Source organism: Garra rufa, chromosome 25 (genome assembly GCF_049309525.1).
Source record: "Garra rufa chromosome 25, GarRuf1.0, whole genome shotgun sequence".
In the NCBI taxonomy this organism is placed as follows: domain Eukaryota; kingdom Metazoa; phylum Chordata; class Actinopteri; order Cypriniformes; family Cyprinidae; genus Garra; species Garra rufa.
This window is the reverse complement of record NC_133385.1, coordinates 33,769,639-33,786,178: the sequence shown is the minus strand read 5'-3', so window position 1 is coordinate 33,786,178 and position 16,540 is coordinate 33,769,639. Positions and strand designations below refer to the sequence as shown.

Below are 16,540 nucleotides of genomic sequence, written 5' to 3'. Positions count from 1 at the left end.
ATAGTGTTGCTATGGCAACTAGTAAATACCGTAAATTTGGTTATGCTAGTGTGTGTGGAAATATTTGAACCACGTGTGTTAAAATTAACCCCGCGTTAGGTTGTGCCCCGCTCACCCCTATGTATGTCTAATAAATTAAAACATTTTATGTTGAATCTAAATATTTATTTTTCACTGATGGTCAGAGTGAAATCACTGCCAGATCCACTGCCACTGAATCTAGATGGAGTTCCAGTGTTACGGCTTGATGTCAAATATATGAGGAGTTTAGGAGCTTCTCCAGGTTTCTGCTGATACCAAGACACACAGTTAGATTCAATATACAAACTGATCATGGCTGTCAGATCAAGTTGTTTTCACTCCTGTGACTATTTATATTGAAATATCAGCAAAACAAACCACCGCGCATGGACCCGATCCAGCTAAGTCATCGCGCTACAGGCTGCAGCGAGGACTGACTTAAAAGTGTTGCCAGTATACTACTCTAAAAATGCCAAGTACCAATGTTGTCTTTCTGTTTTGATGGACCAGGTCAGACAGTATCTGGATGGCAGTGGTCACCTCAGTGGACAACCTCCTCGACTTTCTCCAATACACTATCCAGTCCGCCTTCATCATCTCTGCGTCTATGAAACAGAAACATTAAATTTATATATATATATATATATATATATATATATATATATATATATATATATATATATATATATACATATATATATATATACATACACATATATATATATATATATATATATATATATATATATATATATATATATATATATATATATATATATTTTATTTTTTTTTTATATATAAATGTTATATTTTAAGCACATACAGGTAACTAGGACTGCATTTGGTATAGTCATAACAAAGAAAACACTTATAAACATAGCTTTCAGTCAGTTTTTTTCCATATGTTCCAACAGATCAGTTAGCTCATTTAAAACCATATTTTGCCATTTTCATCACTGATGTCAGGGGGAAATTGAGGAAGCATAACAAAAGTCACTGACAAACTGACTTTTTTTTTATTCTCTGTCTCTTCCGGTTCATAGCTTGAAAATCAGCCTCCAGTACAGCCATGATTTTTCTTGAGTTTTGTTTCCAGTAAAAGGAACCTAAAGTTACACAAAATGTATAATATTTGAATAAGAGCTCATTTGTAAGAATGCATAATAATTTAGCAACAGAACTTTACTTGGTTTCATGGTAAATAAAAGTAAAAAAGGTAAATAATAATATTTTTTTTAACTGAAGCACCTCTTGTTCCTTCAGAGTCTAGTATTTCAACTGCGTTGTGGTCTGTCAAAATAACTTGGTCATTGGTTCCTAAGGTATCTTTCAATTTTGCAGTCAAATCTGGTACAGTGGCCTCTTGCTCTGTAAATTTTATCACCACCATTCTGCTGGTGACAAGTTTTCAACCTTGAAACTCCCCCAGGCTGACCATCCTGGGATTCATAACGGCTTTATTTACTGTATAGGCAATCACTACAATCAGATGGCAGATTTTGGTTCACTGAGGATGCAGTTTGTGGCGTTATCAAAGTGTTCTGCACTGAAGAGTGTTTCTGTCATTGAGCCGAAATTAACTGATCTAAATGGTGTAGACAAAATGATAAAAACCGTTCAGTACAACACAATAGAGTTCAACATCATCAGTAACGTAACTGCAACCGTATGACTGCATCAAACATTACAAACACAAATATAATTCCTAGCAAAATGTTTAGACAGCATTAGCTTTAACTTGGCAGACCTAATAAACTACAATGATTGGGGATAAGGGGAGGTAAACTGTTGGCATTCCCACAACTGGACGCTTCTAACAGATCAGTAACTTATGGACTAACACGGTTAACAATAGCAGTTGTCCATAACTATCTTACGAACATGTACCTTTTTTAATAACAGAGGTGTAGTAAAGTGAATCGTGGATTTTCGTGTATTTATTGCCTTTTGTATAAATAGTCCAGTGACTTTTCTGTAGGAAAGATACACTCAATGTCACATTCAAAATCGAATGTCCGTGTGATTTGATTACCTACCTGGAATATTTTCCACCATCATGTCTTCCTCCCTCAATGTGACTCTTTTGGCCGAGGTGAAAAGCACAAATGTTAATGATAAATGATCCATTTCATTGCAATATGTTGCCTCTGAGTCCGAACGTAGGACCTGTAATCACAAGCTGTTGAGTAGAGGCCATACATTAATTGCGCATGTGCAAAGCGGGAAGTCTTTGGAGAAAAAGTCAATTAGCCGTATTATTTCGTTTTGGTTTTCCTGTTTATTGGATTTTTGGTTTCGAGCTGAAAAACGGGAAAAAATAAATCAGATTTCAGGTTTTGGCTCATACAAAAAAAAAAAAAAAAAATGAAACATCAACCTGTTTTGCCCATTTTTCGTTTGCCAGATCAAGTGGATTAATTGAATGATCAGATGATACAGAGACCAATGTGAAGGTGGTAATGCAGTTTGCTGAGTTGTTTAATCATCATCTGCTGAAAATTACAGTCACATGTCCTGTAGAATATTTTGAACTGAAAAAAAAAGAACTTTAAACTGCAATCTCTTACAATGAAAAAACAACACACTCTGATATCCCACAGTAGTTTGACGATTGACTCAAAGTAAACAATGAAGAGATTGAGACATCACAAAACTGCAATAGTATTTTTTTAAACAACAGCAGCTGCATTTAAAGAAAGATCACTATACTGCTTTACACTGTGACCAAATAAACAGAAATTGTCACGAAAAATCATCAATAAAGTATCAGAGCTTTGTATATTGCTTATTTATTTATTTGCTTATGTTATTATTATTATTATTTTTTAATGGTCATTGAGACACACTGACACATCAACACTTACACACAAACCTCAGCAATGGTGATTAACAAAACATTCAGATAAACAGATCAACTGTAAACATCACATAACAAGCTACTGAAAAGTAAAAAAAAAAAAAAAAAAAAAACATTTTAAAGACTTTACTTAAAAACACTTTAACTGCATAATTTATTCATGCCCCAAACATGGATGAGTCTTGTACTATGGTGGCACCCATCATGCACTGCGACATGAAGCTTTTTGTTGATTGAAATGATCAGAGCTTCAACTAATTCTTTACAGATACACATTAACCAAGCCAACAAATGCAGAAACAGACTGTAGTCAGATTATGAACATATCGTGACCTGGAGAAATGTTTTAATATTATTAATAGTTTTTGAAGTGCAAAGTGTCATGTGAGTCACATATCAGGCCTCAGTGTGTGCTTTATTTGATAGTTCTTGCATTTGTTGATTTAGATACACAGGACAAAGAAATGCTAGCTACACTTTACAATGATCACAGAGTGAATGAATGATATGAGGTACTGTATATGCCTAATAAATAAGTATAGTAAGTATGTAAATGAATGAATAAATAAATATTGTATTAATGTCTCAGTCTACATTTTGCTTTAATCTTTATGTTGTGTGTCATCCTCCCATCAGCAGCTGCAGTATCTCTCAGCTGTATCAGTGCAGTCACTGTGACTCTGACTGACGGAGGTTTTTGTACGACTCTTTATCACTGTGTGAACACACCACCACTGTGATAACTCTGACAGTAATAATCTCCTGAATCTTCAGTCTGGACTCCACTGATGGTCAGAGTGAAATCACTGTCAGATCCACTGCCACTGAATCTAGATGGAGTTCCAGTGTAACGGCTTGTTGCAGCATATATGAGGAGTTTAGGAGCTTCTCCAGATTTCTGTAAGTACCAGGCTAAACGATTACCACTATACACTGCACTGCTGGTTTTACAGTTTATTCTGACTTCTTGTCCTTGAGCTGCTGTTATTAATGGACTCTGAGTTACAGTGTACTGTCCTCTACACTCTGAAAGAAAAAAGGACAATAATTAAAATGATGTAAATTTCACATTTTAAAGCAAATACAATTATTGTTATGAAAGTTTTACTACAAACCTTGAGCAAACAGTGTGAGTGTCCAGATGAGGATGAGGATGATGTTCATTGTTGTTGTTTTGTCTGGTGTGATGATGAAGATTGTGTTCTGTTCTGCTGTCAGTCATGAAGTGTTAAACTCACAGCACTATAAACACTCTCAGAGCACTGACGCATGTGCTGACAATGCAAACAAGTGGGCAGGATTCACAACAGCTTGTGCTGCTACAAGACTAATAACCTGTCTTTATGAATAATATTTTACATTCAGAGTAGACCATTTACTGATAATTACATATTGATTTATTGTAAAATATTTGTTTTGCTCATTTGTTGTTGTCAGGATTATAGCCTGTTTTGGTTTGGTTTTATTTCCTCTGCCTGTGTCTGTTTCCTTTAGGTTCCCATTTTCCCTCTAGTTATTTTCTATGGTTCTTGATCAATCATCTATTCTCTTTCCCTCGATTATGTCCCCCATGTGTTGTTTGTTTGTATGATTTTTGTTGGTGTTGTTCTTGTTGTGTATTTATCAAAAGCGGACTTATTGGACTCCTTCATTGTGTGCTTTAATGTACAGCAACACATGACAGTTGTTTGGCTGGCTGATGTGACACTAGTCATAATATCTGGATGCAACATTTTCAGTTCATAGGGCTGCTGTAGAAACACCATCTAGTCATGCATAAATTATTTATTTATTAAATCCAATGATAGAGTATCCGAGTATCCGTTAATAGAGGAGTTATGTGAGTAGCATAAATGAGTAGCATTCATTTGGTCATGTGATAAAAGAGGTCAAAAGACACAAAAAAGCTCATCAAATACATGTCCTCAAAAAGATAGCCAGCAAATAATAACAGACTGACTGAGAAATATAGCGTATTATAAAGTCAAACTGAATCATGTCTACTGTCACTGAGATGAATATACTCTTCAACTTCAACATAAATTAAATTACATTGTTCTTCAAGACATAACAGATATTTTTATTTGAACAAATAACATGGACTTTGTGTTAAAGTGTTTTGTTCATACATTTTTTAGGAGTATTTTACCAAAACTAAATGAGTGTTGTCAACAGCTGAGGTGTTTGTACTATCAGTGTGTTGAAGTGTTGTTTGCTCTCTCTCTGCTGGAGTTTGTGTTCACTCGAGTGGAATAGAGGTTTTTGTACGAGCGTTTCATTAGATTGTATCACTGTGGTACACATTCGGTGGAGGAACTAAACTGGTGATCGGTAAGTCTGTCTATTTTAATTCTCCACTGCAAACATACACTTTAGATTGTGTACGATATTATTTTTAATTTGAAACAGACTTTTGTTTCTAACAATAATATTTTTAGTAACACTTTACAGTAATGTTTCATTTGTTAATATTAGTTCACTGCATTAAATAACATGAACTAACAGTGAACAATTCTTGCAAAACAGTTATTAATCTCAGTTCATTTTGACTGCAGCATTTACTAATACAGTATTAAAATCCAAAGTTTCTTCTGTTAATATGAATTAATGGACCTGAGTTAAAATGAAGACAAAAATAACCAGTTGTACCTTTATTAATCAATGTTAACAAAAATTAATACATACTGCATTGTATTGCTCGTTGTTAGTTAATATTAGTTAACGCAATAATTACTGAACCTTATTGCAAAGTGTTACCTATTTTGTCATCTTGGAATTATAAGGTTCTTTCTGGTTCCATAGACTTCTGTAGATAGAATCCTGTTTGTTTTCTAAATAAAAAAGCCCAAAATGTGCACAGCTTACAAAAGAAACATCACATAATGTAAATAATTTGTCAAAAAATAAGAATATGTGAATAACTCAGTTTCGACAAAAATGTCAGACAGAACCTTATAATTCCAAGGAGACAATTTTTAAATATGGTTTTACAGTAAATATTGAATCTGATTGATATTTCATCAATATGTATTTGTTTATCAGATACATATTATACATGGAAAAAAGACATGAAATTAAAAAATGTTAAAATACATGTAGCAATTTAAATGGAGGTACTTTCTGTAGATCAATAATTTAGAATCTCTTTTGGTCATGTTTTGCTAAAAATTCAGTATTTGAAATTGAGTTTTGAGTTAAATATCTCACCTAACTAAAATGCAAAGACAATATTTAATAAATAACAATTATAAGTGCAAATAACTATAGATTCTATTGACACGATGTTGAAATAGCAGGATTTTCTGATATTTTACTTAAATAGATGCAATTATCTGCACCTCAGTATTGTAGTAAATTAAAACAGTATGCAGTATTTATGTACTGAGTGTAAATTATAGTTTTGATTCAGTGTATTAAATGGTACTGCCTTATTGCGACAAAAAGGCCTCCCTACACCTACCCTAAACCTAACTGGTACTTTATTCTCAACTTTTCAATGATGTCCTTCATTTTTACTGATAATAAATGCCTTTCTGATATGATATGAGATTTGAAAAGGGAGGAAAAAAAAGTTCACCAAAAGGGGGGTTTGAACATGCATCGGTCGCATCGAAAAAGTGACATAGACGCTTTATCCCCTGCACCACAGGAGCTGACTATGTATAGCCATCTTTTGTAATGTTGACTATTCCAATCACACATTGTTGGGTGGAGTTAGTGTAAATAGCCTCTGCCAACAAGACAGGATATATGCACTTAGTGTAAATAGACACTCCAAAAAAAAAAAAAAAAAAAAAAAATTACTGGGGTTATACTTATCTTAATATGGTTTGTTTAATTTAGGAGCTTTCATTAAAATGCATGTAGTGTTTGTGTTTTTTCTTTGTGTTTGTAATGTGTTGTGTTTGTCTCCTGCAGCTGGTCCCACAGTGAAGCCCTCGTTGTCTCTGCTGCCGCCCTCTTCTCTGCAGATCTCTGGAAACTCAGCCGCACTGCTCTGCCTGCTCAGCTCTTACTCTCCACAGGGGGCGCAGGTGACCTGGACACTGGACGGCTCAGAGGTCAGAGAGGGGGTCGTGACCAGCGCAGAGAGCGAGCAGGACGGCAGCTTCAGCCGCAGTAGCGTCCTGACCCTCAGCAAAGCAAGCTGGGAAGCGGGAGAGCTGTACGTCTGCAGAGTAACACATGATGGAGCTCCTCATGAGATCTCGTTCACCAAGAGCCACTGTTAGTCGCTCAGAGGCTGATGTTTGTGTCCTGAAGATGAGCCGTATCTGAGTGTCCTGTGTCAGGCAGGATTCACATGAGTCTAGTGCTGCAGCTGTAGTCATTTACAACTCAATACTGAAAGAGAGCTCTAGTGTCAAAGCACTGGCTGATCTTTCAATCTGCTGTGTTTGCTGTAACATTCAATAAAGCTTCTCAACAAGCTCCATTTGTGTCTGACAACATCATTCAACTAACAGATGAAGATGCATGTAGTGTTTGTTCAGGTGTTTTCCAGAAGCTTGATCAGTAGCAGTAAATCTAGTCAAATAAAGCTCTTGGGGTTTGAACATGGTCTCTGGAGACAGAGCTGCTCTATTCTGAGAGGATCAGAGTCACTCCACCCTGACAATGCAAATGGGATTTTCAGCCCACACTCCCAGTGTCACTGTTTGATTGGTTACATGATCTGGACTGAAACACACCAGTTTCACTTCTGCTGTGATCAAGCAGCCCAGGTGAAAAGGAAATGTATTTAAATAGTGCTTTTTGGACATACATATATTTAAATTATACCATAATAAATGCATATTAAATTTATTATTTTGAAACAATAACAATAAGCATATTTCAAAATATGCTTAAGGTAAATGTTTAGCTATTTGGACTATATTTTAAAATATTAAATTATGTTAAATTGGAACAACTTTAAGTACATTTAGTGAAATTTAAGTGTGTTTACTTTACAATGAATTTAAAATATTACTTAAATACTTCATTTTAATGTGATTCAATAAAATTTCAATAGCATTTTAGCTAATTTGAAACCCATTAGCATTACATTACTAGTTTACTATTAAGCAGTTTTTGGTATTAAAAATAGTATAAAAAGTGAAAAAATCTTTAAACATACATGATTAAACATAAAGATAAAATGCTGGAGTACATTAAAAAAAGCACAGCAGCATTTATAATATCTTGACCAAAATGCATAATATAAATAAAATATTAATAAAATGCTTTGGGAACCGTTTTTAACCATTTGTAGAAGATTTCAGTTATGCCATACTATGAATATTACATCACTGAATATAAGCATCAAAATGCAATTTTACTGAAAAACTCATCGCAAAAGTGAATAGCCCTTTTATTTTATTTATATATATTTTTTTTTTTTACTTAAGCTTTTAAGTGGCTGAACAAAACAAAGAAACAGAGTTTATTGCCACAAGTGTATTGTCACTTCATTGAGTATGATATTGAGTTTTCAACAAATAAGGGCTTGTGATTCAGACACAGGGCCTGTGAAAGAGAAAAAAAAAAAAAGATTAACAGTTTTGCATCCATGTTTGAATATATGAATTATAATTTGCATAGAGACACATTAGAATTTTTTGAATTAAATATCCTTATTGAAATGCTTAGATTAGAAGTTTATAGATTGTGAGAATACAGGTATAGCACATATAGCTATAATGTATTATGCGGCAGTGAATTAATGTGCTTCATAAAACATTAACATTTAAAAAAAAAAAAAAAATTCAAACTACCTTACTTTTGAAAAACAGATTGAATGTTCGTTGTGTAAATATTTAAAACATATTGCAGCAGGCCTACACATGTAAACATAAAGTATGTATACAATAAACCCTATCAGACCTGAATAATTTTGCTATCTTCTTTCATAAATAAATTTCATAAGTAAAATTAAAAGAAGAGAAAAAAAAGTATGTTTTCTGTAAATACACTAAAACTTCACTTAAATAATGCTTGTGTTAAGCATATGACTTAAAAGCTCAACTATTAGCATACTATTTAGAAATATATTCATATGCAATTCAATATATTTTAATGCACTTCAAAGAAGCATGTTGTGGATACAAATGTGCTGTAAACACTTGAATTTGTAAGAATATTTTTAAATACATTTAATAGTAAGTCTTTTTCACCATGGAGCATCCTGACAAACCCATTACAGTACATTTCAAAGGGATAATGTATATCAAAATGTCAGTAAAATCACAAAAATCTATAATCACAAATACAGTTTTTGCTTAACCTTTTTTTCTCCCTTTTTGAATATCATATCACATTGGAAAGGCATTTATTTTCAATGAAGATGAAGGAAAAAAGTTCAAAATAAAGTATCGGGTAGAGTTATAGGGCAGGTGTAGGGAAGACTTATATTGTTCCAATAAAGTGGCATCCATTTAATAATCTGAATTCAAATATATAATCTACACTCAACATTTTATAATGTTTTATCCTGCTATTTGTACATAGTGTAAATCGACAAAAGAGCAAGACTTCTGTAATAATAAATAACATTACTGAATAAGTAATGTAAACATTCTTATTATTTTAATATAAATTTAGAAATTTTGTGATAATTTTATGTTGATTCATTGTCAAATATATTTTTTTTTATGTTTTGCTGGCTGCATTTGAAGAACATAATAGATGAAATCAACTGAAATAAAAGAAGACATTAAATCTATTAAGCTAATGCATTCCCAAGATCAAGAAGATGAATGAATATGAATATAATCATTTGTAAACACTTTTTCAGCATTTGGACAAGTCAGTACTTACCTGTGATTTTCTATGAATCCTAAAGACCTATAAATCAGATGAAAGAATCAGGTTATCCGGACAAGACTGGATCATGAGTCAGTGAGTCTATTATAATCATGTGCTTGTTTAGGACTGATGATTTACCTGCTCAACAAAAACCTACACTGAATGTTCTTAGTCAAATCCAGACATCACAATATGATAAAGACAAGGACAATCTTGGAAAATTGTTAACAGTGTGACAGCAAGTTTTTAAGAACAAGCACAACACAGATATTTCTTTTATTTATGTATTTATAGACAATGTAAAATCCAGCAAGCGATATATTGTATGATTATAATTTTTTCTTGGTACACAGCAAAATCCCCAGTGTAAAGGTGGCTGCACACTAGAGGATTTTAAGACCGATTTGCACCCCTGAAGGATCGGTGGTGTGGCACGTTTGATCTCGCGAGTATCTGTGAAATTTCGTGTCACTGTGAAATCGTTCCTACAGTCAACAAGTGTGTGGTCTCGTGGTCTGGTCGAATTATCTGGTGTGCGCGTTCAGAGGTATTTAGGCTAAAAATCTGTAGAAAGTGTCTTCATGTCTGTGGTCTACAATGATTTTAAAATCGGTTAAGATGTGAAAATCGTTTAGTGTGCAGCCAGCTTTAATTTAACGCCCTAAATGTGGGCTCATATAGCAGTGTTGAAGTTAATGAGATAATTAGGTGATAAACGAAGTGATGATTGATCATTATTGAAGACACCTGATGTTAATAATCAGAATCACCAAAGGAGAAAACAACATTTTTTAAGAAACCAGTACCCTTAAATCAGGGATGATCATCTTTTAACATATTCATTTATTTGACTTGTATCACTGAGCTCTAGTAATTATAACTTAGTAACAGCAAACATAATCTAATATTGAAAACATCAGGTGTCTTCAATAATGTTCAGTCATCACTTTGTTAATCGCCTAATTATCTCATTAACTTCAACACTGTTTCAGTGTCTTTATGAATCCACACTCAGTATTAAATTAACATTTTGCTGTGTAGTATCACACCCTCAGCCACTTCTCAACCAGTCGTTACATTCACCTAAACTCTGATTGTAGTCTATTCAGGGGCGGACTGGGACAAAAATTCAGCCCTGGCACTGTAGTCACACCAGCCCACATTACCACACCGACACAGCCCCACCCACCGACACGCACATTCACTACTTATATTGGTGTACAGATGGTGAAATAATATAAGCAGTACCATATATAATAGATATTTAAACATTTAATGTATGTGACTGGAACAAAAACAACCCGTTTATAACAAATTTATACATACAGTAAAAACTAAATAAAAAAATAATCTGTGAATCTTGTAGAGTCCGTGTGCTGTCTGTTTATGCTGTTTTTCTGCTATTACTTATGATAGGAGTAACCTGTGAATGTGTATCACACACTCACACACACACACACACACACACACACACACACACACACACACACACACACACACACACACACACACACACACATGTTGGGTTTACATGTTTTATGGGGACATTCCATAGACGTAATGGTTTTTATACTGTACAAACCATATTTTCTATGGCCCTACACCTACCCTACACCTAAACCTAGCCCTCACAGGAGATTGTGCAAACTTTTACTTCATCAAAAAAACTCATTGTGCATGATTTATAAGCCTGTTTCCTCATGGGGACCTAAGAAATTACAATTATTGTCATGTGTTCACCTCTACTTTAGAGTTAATTACAAACCCAAAGTACAGTGTGTTGTTTTTCCTACCTCTACCACACTCCTCCCTGTCTCTGCTAGGCCTACCGTAGCATCCTTTCTCACAGCACTGATATTGGCAGAGCAGTCTCTGGCTGCACTTATTCCAGCAACATCCTAGTTAATAAACACAGTATAGGATGTAAAGATTGCAGTAATAACAGTAGCACAAAAAGGAATAGAATATATAGCAAAAAAATGTAATATATATATATGATATATAGTTATTTTTGAATTAAAGTACGCGGAAGTGTTGCTAGTGCTGCATCTCCATTTGTGTGTAAAGGTGTGTGTGCGTGTGTGATACACATTCACAGGTTACCCCTATCAATAAGAGTTAATTTATCTTTAATTAGAGCCACAGTGTTAAAAAGGCTCACATGAGCTTTTATTTTGAAGTGTTTCTGGCAATCAGCCAGTGATCTCATACTCATGTTGATTGTACATTGTGTTTTAGTATTTTGTGTTAGTAGTGTTAAAGTAGTGTTTTAGTATCTTAATTTGTATAAGTTTTTCTGATTCCTTAATTTGTTTATTCTAATTTGTTGTAGACCACACATACACACCAACCCACATAGATACCCCAAAGTGATTGTTAGCACTTGCATGCTCAGCACTTGTTGGAAACTTTGTGGAAAGAACAAAGAATCAAATGAAATCTGGATTGATTGCATCTCTTTGTCTCTGACCGGACATCTGTGGTGAACTAGTCCCCCACTGGCAACTCCTAACTGGTTTCTATATCAGTTTTCTATACACAGTATTAAGAAACTGTCAGCATTTGTGTCAGGGTGTGTCTCTCATTGCTGTCTTCCTACTGTACCTCCATGATACTTGACTTTGCTGCAGCAGGTGAGCTATCTGCACTGGGTCCAGAAACATTCTAGTTTTGAATAGATGAACACACGATTCAGTCAAGGGAGAACATAAGCAAGCCAATGTCTCATTTTAGACTGTCTAACTATTACATAGATATACTGTATTACACTATTGCCTGTAATAGAAGTCTATATTCCACCACACCTAAGGATTAATTACATACTATAACCTATGCATGTATTTAATGTTTTACTTTAAAGACTAGCTATGTATTCAGAGTGTACTACAAATGCCTACAGTACTATATGGCTATAGCTATAGGTTCTTTTTCATGTTAGGCTATATTGCTAGTAGCATACAGCAGTCTGTATACCCCAAATCCCACGTTATCTGCTGATAATGACATTTTAAAATGTACGGGACTTCTACGCTAAGCTTACAACTGTTAAACACAGTGTATGTTACTGTCAGAAGTAACGCGAATGGCGTGAAAATTACTATTTTAGTATAATGACTTACAAGTATATTTTCTGTTTTCTTCTTACCTCCTCTACCACGCTACTGTCCTCCGATGCAACAGCCAAATTTAAACCTTTCGAGAATATTTCAGTTAATTTTATGCATTTGGCAGCGTCTGACTTTAGAGCCCTTTTTTTTTTGCTTTCTCTGAGCTTTTCGGCACCACCTTTCCTTTTCTTACGGTCCATCTCTGACAATTGGCTTGTGTTGCACTTGCGGTTTGACATTCTTGCCAGATTTTGATTATGTCCGCGTAACCTCTGATTGGGTCGGCCCATCTCAAAACCAGCCGGCCGTCGCCGATTGGGCCAAATGCTTAACATTTATTATTATTATTACTATTATTATCATCATCATAATATTCATAATATTCACATCTTGCAAGAGATAAAAGATGCCTGCATGTAAAAACAATACATATAAAAAAAAATTTTAAATTAAAAAAACTCACCGGCCCACATTTAAAAAAAAATGGTCCGGCCCTTCTGGCATTTGCTCTCTACTGTTAATTTACAGCTCTTCATTTTTACAGTATATGTTACCGTTATTATACAGTGTGGTAACTCATTTTTATTTTGGAAACCAAGATTATAGATTGTCATTACCAGCTTCACTTGTTACCACACTGAATTTATTTCTGTCAGACGTTTACAGAAGAGAGTTGCAGAGGTTTAGATGGTTTTTTTCTCCACCACGGTGGAGATCAGTGTTTACTTTAGTTGGGGTCTTGAACCTTGACATTTTATATACATTTCTTAGCTGTTGTAATTATGTGTGTTTGCAACATGCTTTTCATGGCAAAGAAAAGAAAATAGACAAGCAAAAATCTAGAGTTGATAATGTTTTGGTAAAGACACAGATTTTACCCAGTGTCTTTTCTTTTATTGATGCAAGATATATATATATATATATATATATATATATATATAAAAACCTGAGCATCCAGTTAAGAAAACACCACTCATTTAAAAAAAAAAAAAAACTGTAGGTACACACATCAAGAATCATGTATGAATCTCAACATTGGTGAGGTTTTATGTTGATACCAAGCATGCATTGCAGCATGAAGCTTACGAATTGTCACCATTGTTGAGATTCATGTGCTGATTCTTCATGTCTCCATTTGAGTATAAATGCTGCAGTAGTGTTAAATATTATCTATTGAATCTTTTTTTCTGATTGCCACATTACTAATAAAACTCCTGCACAGCAAAATCCCCAGTGTTAATTTAACACTCTGAGTGTGGACACATATAGACACTGAAGCAGTGTTGCAGTTAACGAGATAATACAGGGATTAACAAAGTGATGAATAATTATGATTAATGTTTGACTCATGTCAAACAATGAATATGTTGAAACATAATTATCACCTGATGTCATGTGTTTATGTCTAGCTGTTTTAACTCAAATATAGCAGCCAAACAAGGGTCAAGAGCCTAACCAATGCAAACATTGACCACTATAATGGTTGCTTAAAACTTTTGGTTTTCTCCTTTGGCGATCCTGCTTATTAACATCAGGTGTCTTCAATAATGATCAATCATCACTTTGTTAATCACCTAATTATCTCGTTAACTTCAACACTGCTTCAGTGTCTATATGTGTCCACACTCAGAGTGTTAAATTAACACTGGGGATTTTGCTGTGTGCTGTAACACACTTGGTGGAAAAAAACAACAACTATAGATCATGTTCATGCTCAACTAAAAATAGCCAACATCAACTGATCAGCAATACTGTAACTAATGCATTATAAAAACCCAGTTACAGCAAAAATATCTATGTTTAACCCTTTCAGTGGTGAGTTTAAAATATTCTAGCGGACCCCCGAGAGTGATGCTGCGTCCCAATTCGCATACTATCCGTCCTAAATAGTATTCGAAAATAGAATTAGTATGTCCCAAATCGTAGTATGTTCAAAAAAGTATTCCAAAGATTCCCGGATGGTCTACTACTTAACTTCGGAATTCGAAGTGCGGATCAATGCACACTCTAACGGCTAATATTGCCCACAACACATTGTGCGGTGAACGAGGATTCGATTAGAACTACAAACACGCATAAAAAGTTTTTAAAAACTACAAACACGGAGTATATGCACGACCTACGGACAGGTAGAGAAATGGGTTTGAGAGTGATAAATAATCAGTCTGTAACCTGATAAAAAATATTTTATTAATGTTATCCGCGTTATATTTCATGTGTAGCAACATTATGAACTTTTATAATGATAGGTTTGGTCATTAACGTTTAAAGGCATAATTATGCAAACACAACAGCAGAGTCCTCGGCATGAAAGACTCGTGAAATAACGTGCCTCTTCATTTCTCTCTAATACGGTAGGAAATCAAATTAAAACGCAATGTAGATTATGTTAACTGTGATGATTGACAGGGCAGTTTAAACAGTGACAGGATTCAGGTAACTAAGCAACAGAGCGTCCGTTAAAGAAGGAGTTATGACGAAGTAGTATGTCCCAAAGACTGCCTACTATTCTGCTACATACTCAAAAGTATGTACTTTTTCTTTACAAAAAGAGTACATACTTTTAGGGCATAGTATAAGTAGGCAAATTGGGACGCAGCATGAGTTTTTTTTAAGCAACCGTTATTTTAGAACGTTCGTCCTTATTGTTTCCATGGCGACGCATCAAGCTTGTCATGTGACATAACACAGACACAATAACAATGTATGACAGATAGATAATAAAAACGCTTTTATTTCGTTTTTCCTTTTTTATTCAGAATACTCACACACTTGCTTACCATGTCATGAACTACCTGATATTCCGATTTACAAATATGTGAGAATTAGTATGTTTTGTCGTTTAAAACCCTATATAAATGCTCTGGATCGTGATCGGTAATGTGAGATGGGTGGCGCCATGTTTGTTCGCGCTGCGGTTCAGAGAATCCTGTCAGCCGGCTTTACAGCAAGTAAACTCATCCGTTTCTCCTGAAATACATGCAAGTAAGTTGCTGGTGAACTAGGAGAGGTATAGAGTGAAATTTTTAGTTACTTAGCCGATGTGTAAGTGATAGAAATAAAACACATCGGCAAATTATATTTGAATAGATTGTTATTTGCTGCTTCCATAGACATGTGTGTATTTTACAAACTCTAAATGTCTCCTTTTTCTAGTACTTATGTGTATTTAAATGTCTGAAACCTAAAATAAGCGTTATGTGGTTAAAAACACTGCATAGTTGTGATTATATGACAGGCTCAGGGTGGTGTTCCATAAACCAAGTTTACCAAATAAGTCAGGCTTTTTTCAGTTAGTCTGACTTATTTTGAGCCAAATCAAGTGACAATAAGTCAGACTAACTGAAATAAGCCTGACTTATTTGGTAAACTTGGTTTATGGAACACCCCCCAGAGCCAAAACATTCTAAATCCCATATGTGGGACCATACTCCCAGGAGCACGAAACTTAGAATCCCATATGTGGGACCACGTCACTCAAAGAGTTAAATATGAAGAGTCAGGAGCCCAATTAAATTAGAGCAAACATTGATCTCCACAACGGTATCTTCAAACAAAACGAAACATCATCATCTATACATCTGTTCATTCTCAATAGGATCTTCTATAGACATCTGGCAGAAATAAAATCTGTCCGGTTAGAAATGCGTGAAGTTGGTAAAGCTGTGTGTTGAGTTGTTTAAATTTTCAGTTGATTTCATCAAAGGCTGTGGCTGAAGTCAGTGGTCCGTGTACGTTTTATTCATTTCATTTTCAATTTGAAACGAAA

General features: G+C 34.5%; 2 gene segments (V, D, J or C); one reads left to right on the top strand and one right to left on the bottom strand.

Moving 5' to 3' along the window:
• The window catches only part of LOC141301975 (immunoglobulin lambda-1 light chain-like), a 15,940-nt gene extending 11,859 nt beyond the window's left edge, over positions 1 to 4,081 (bottom strand). The window contains 2 exon segments of the V gene segment in view: positions 3,606 to 3,904; positions 3,994 to 4,081. Coding sequence covers positions 3,606 to 3,904; positions 3,994 to 4,042 — 348 coding nt within the window.
• A 793-nt stretch (positions 4,082 to 4,874) lies between these two features.
• On the top strand, positions 4,875 to 7,299 carry LOC141301462 (immunoglobulin lambda constant 7-like). The segment is given in 3 exon segments: positions 4,875 to 4,883; positions 5,161 to 5,209; positions 6,797 to 7,299. Coding segments are annotated over 3 exon segments (372 nt in total).
• Positions 7,300 to 16,540: the final 9,241 nt, after the last annotated feature.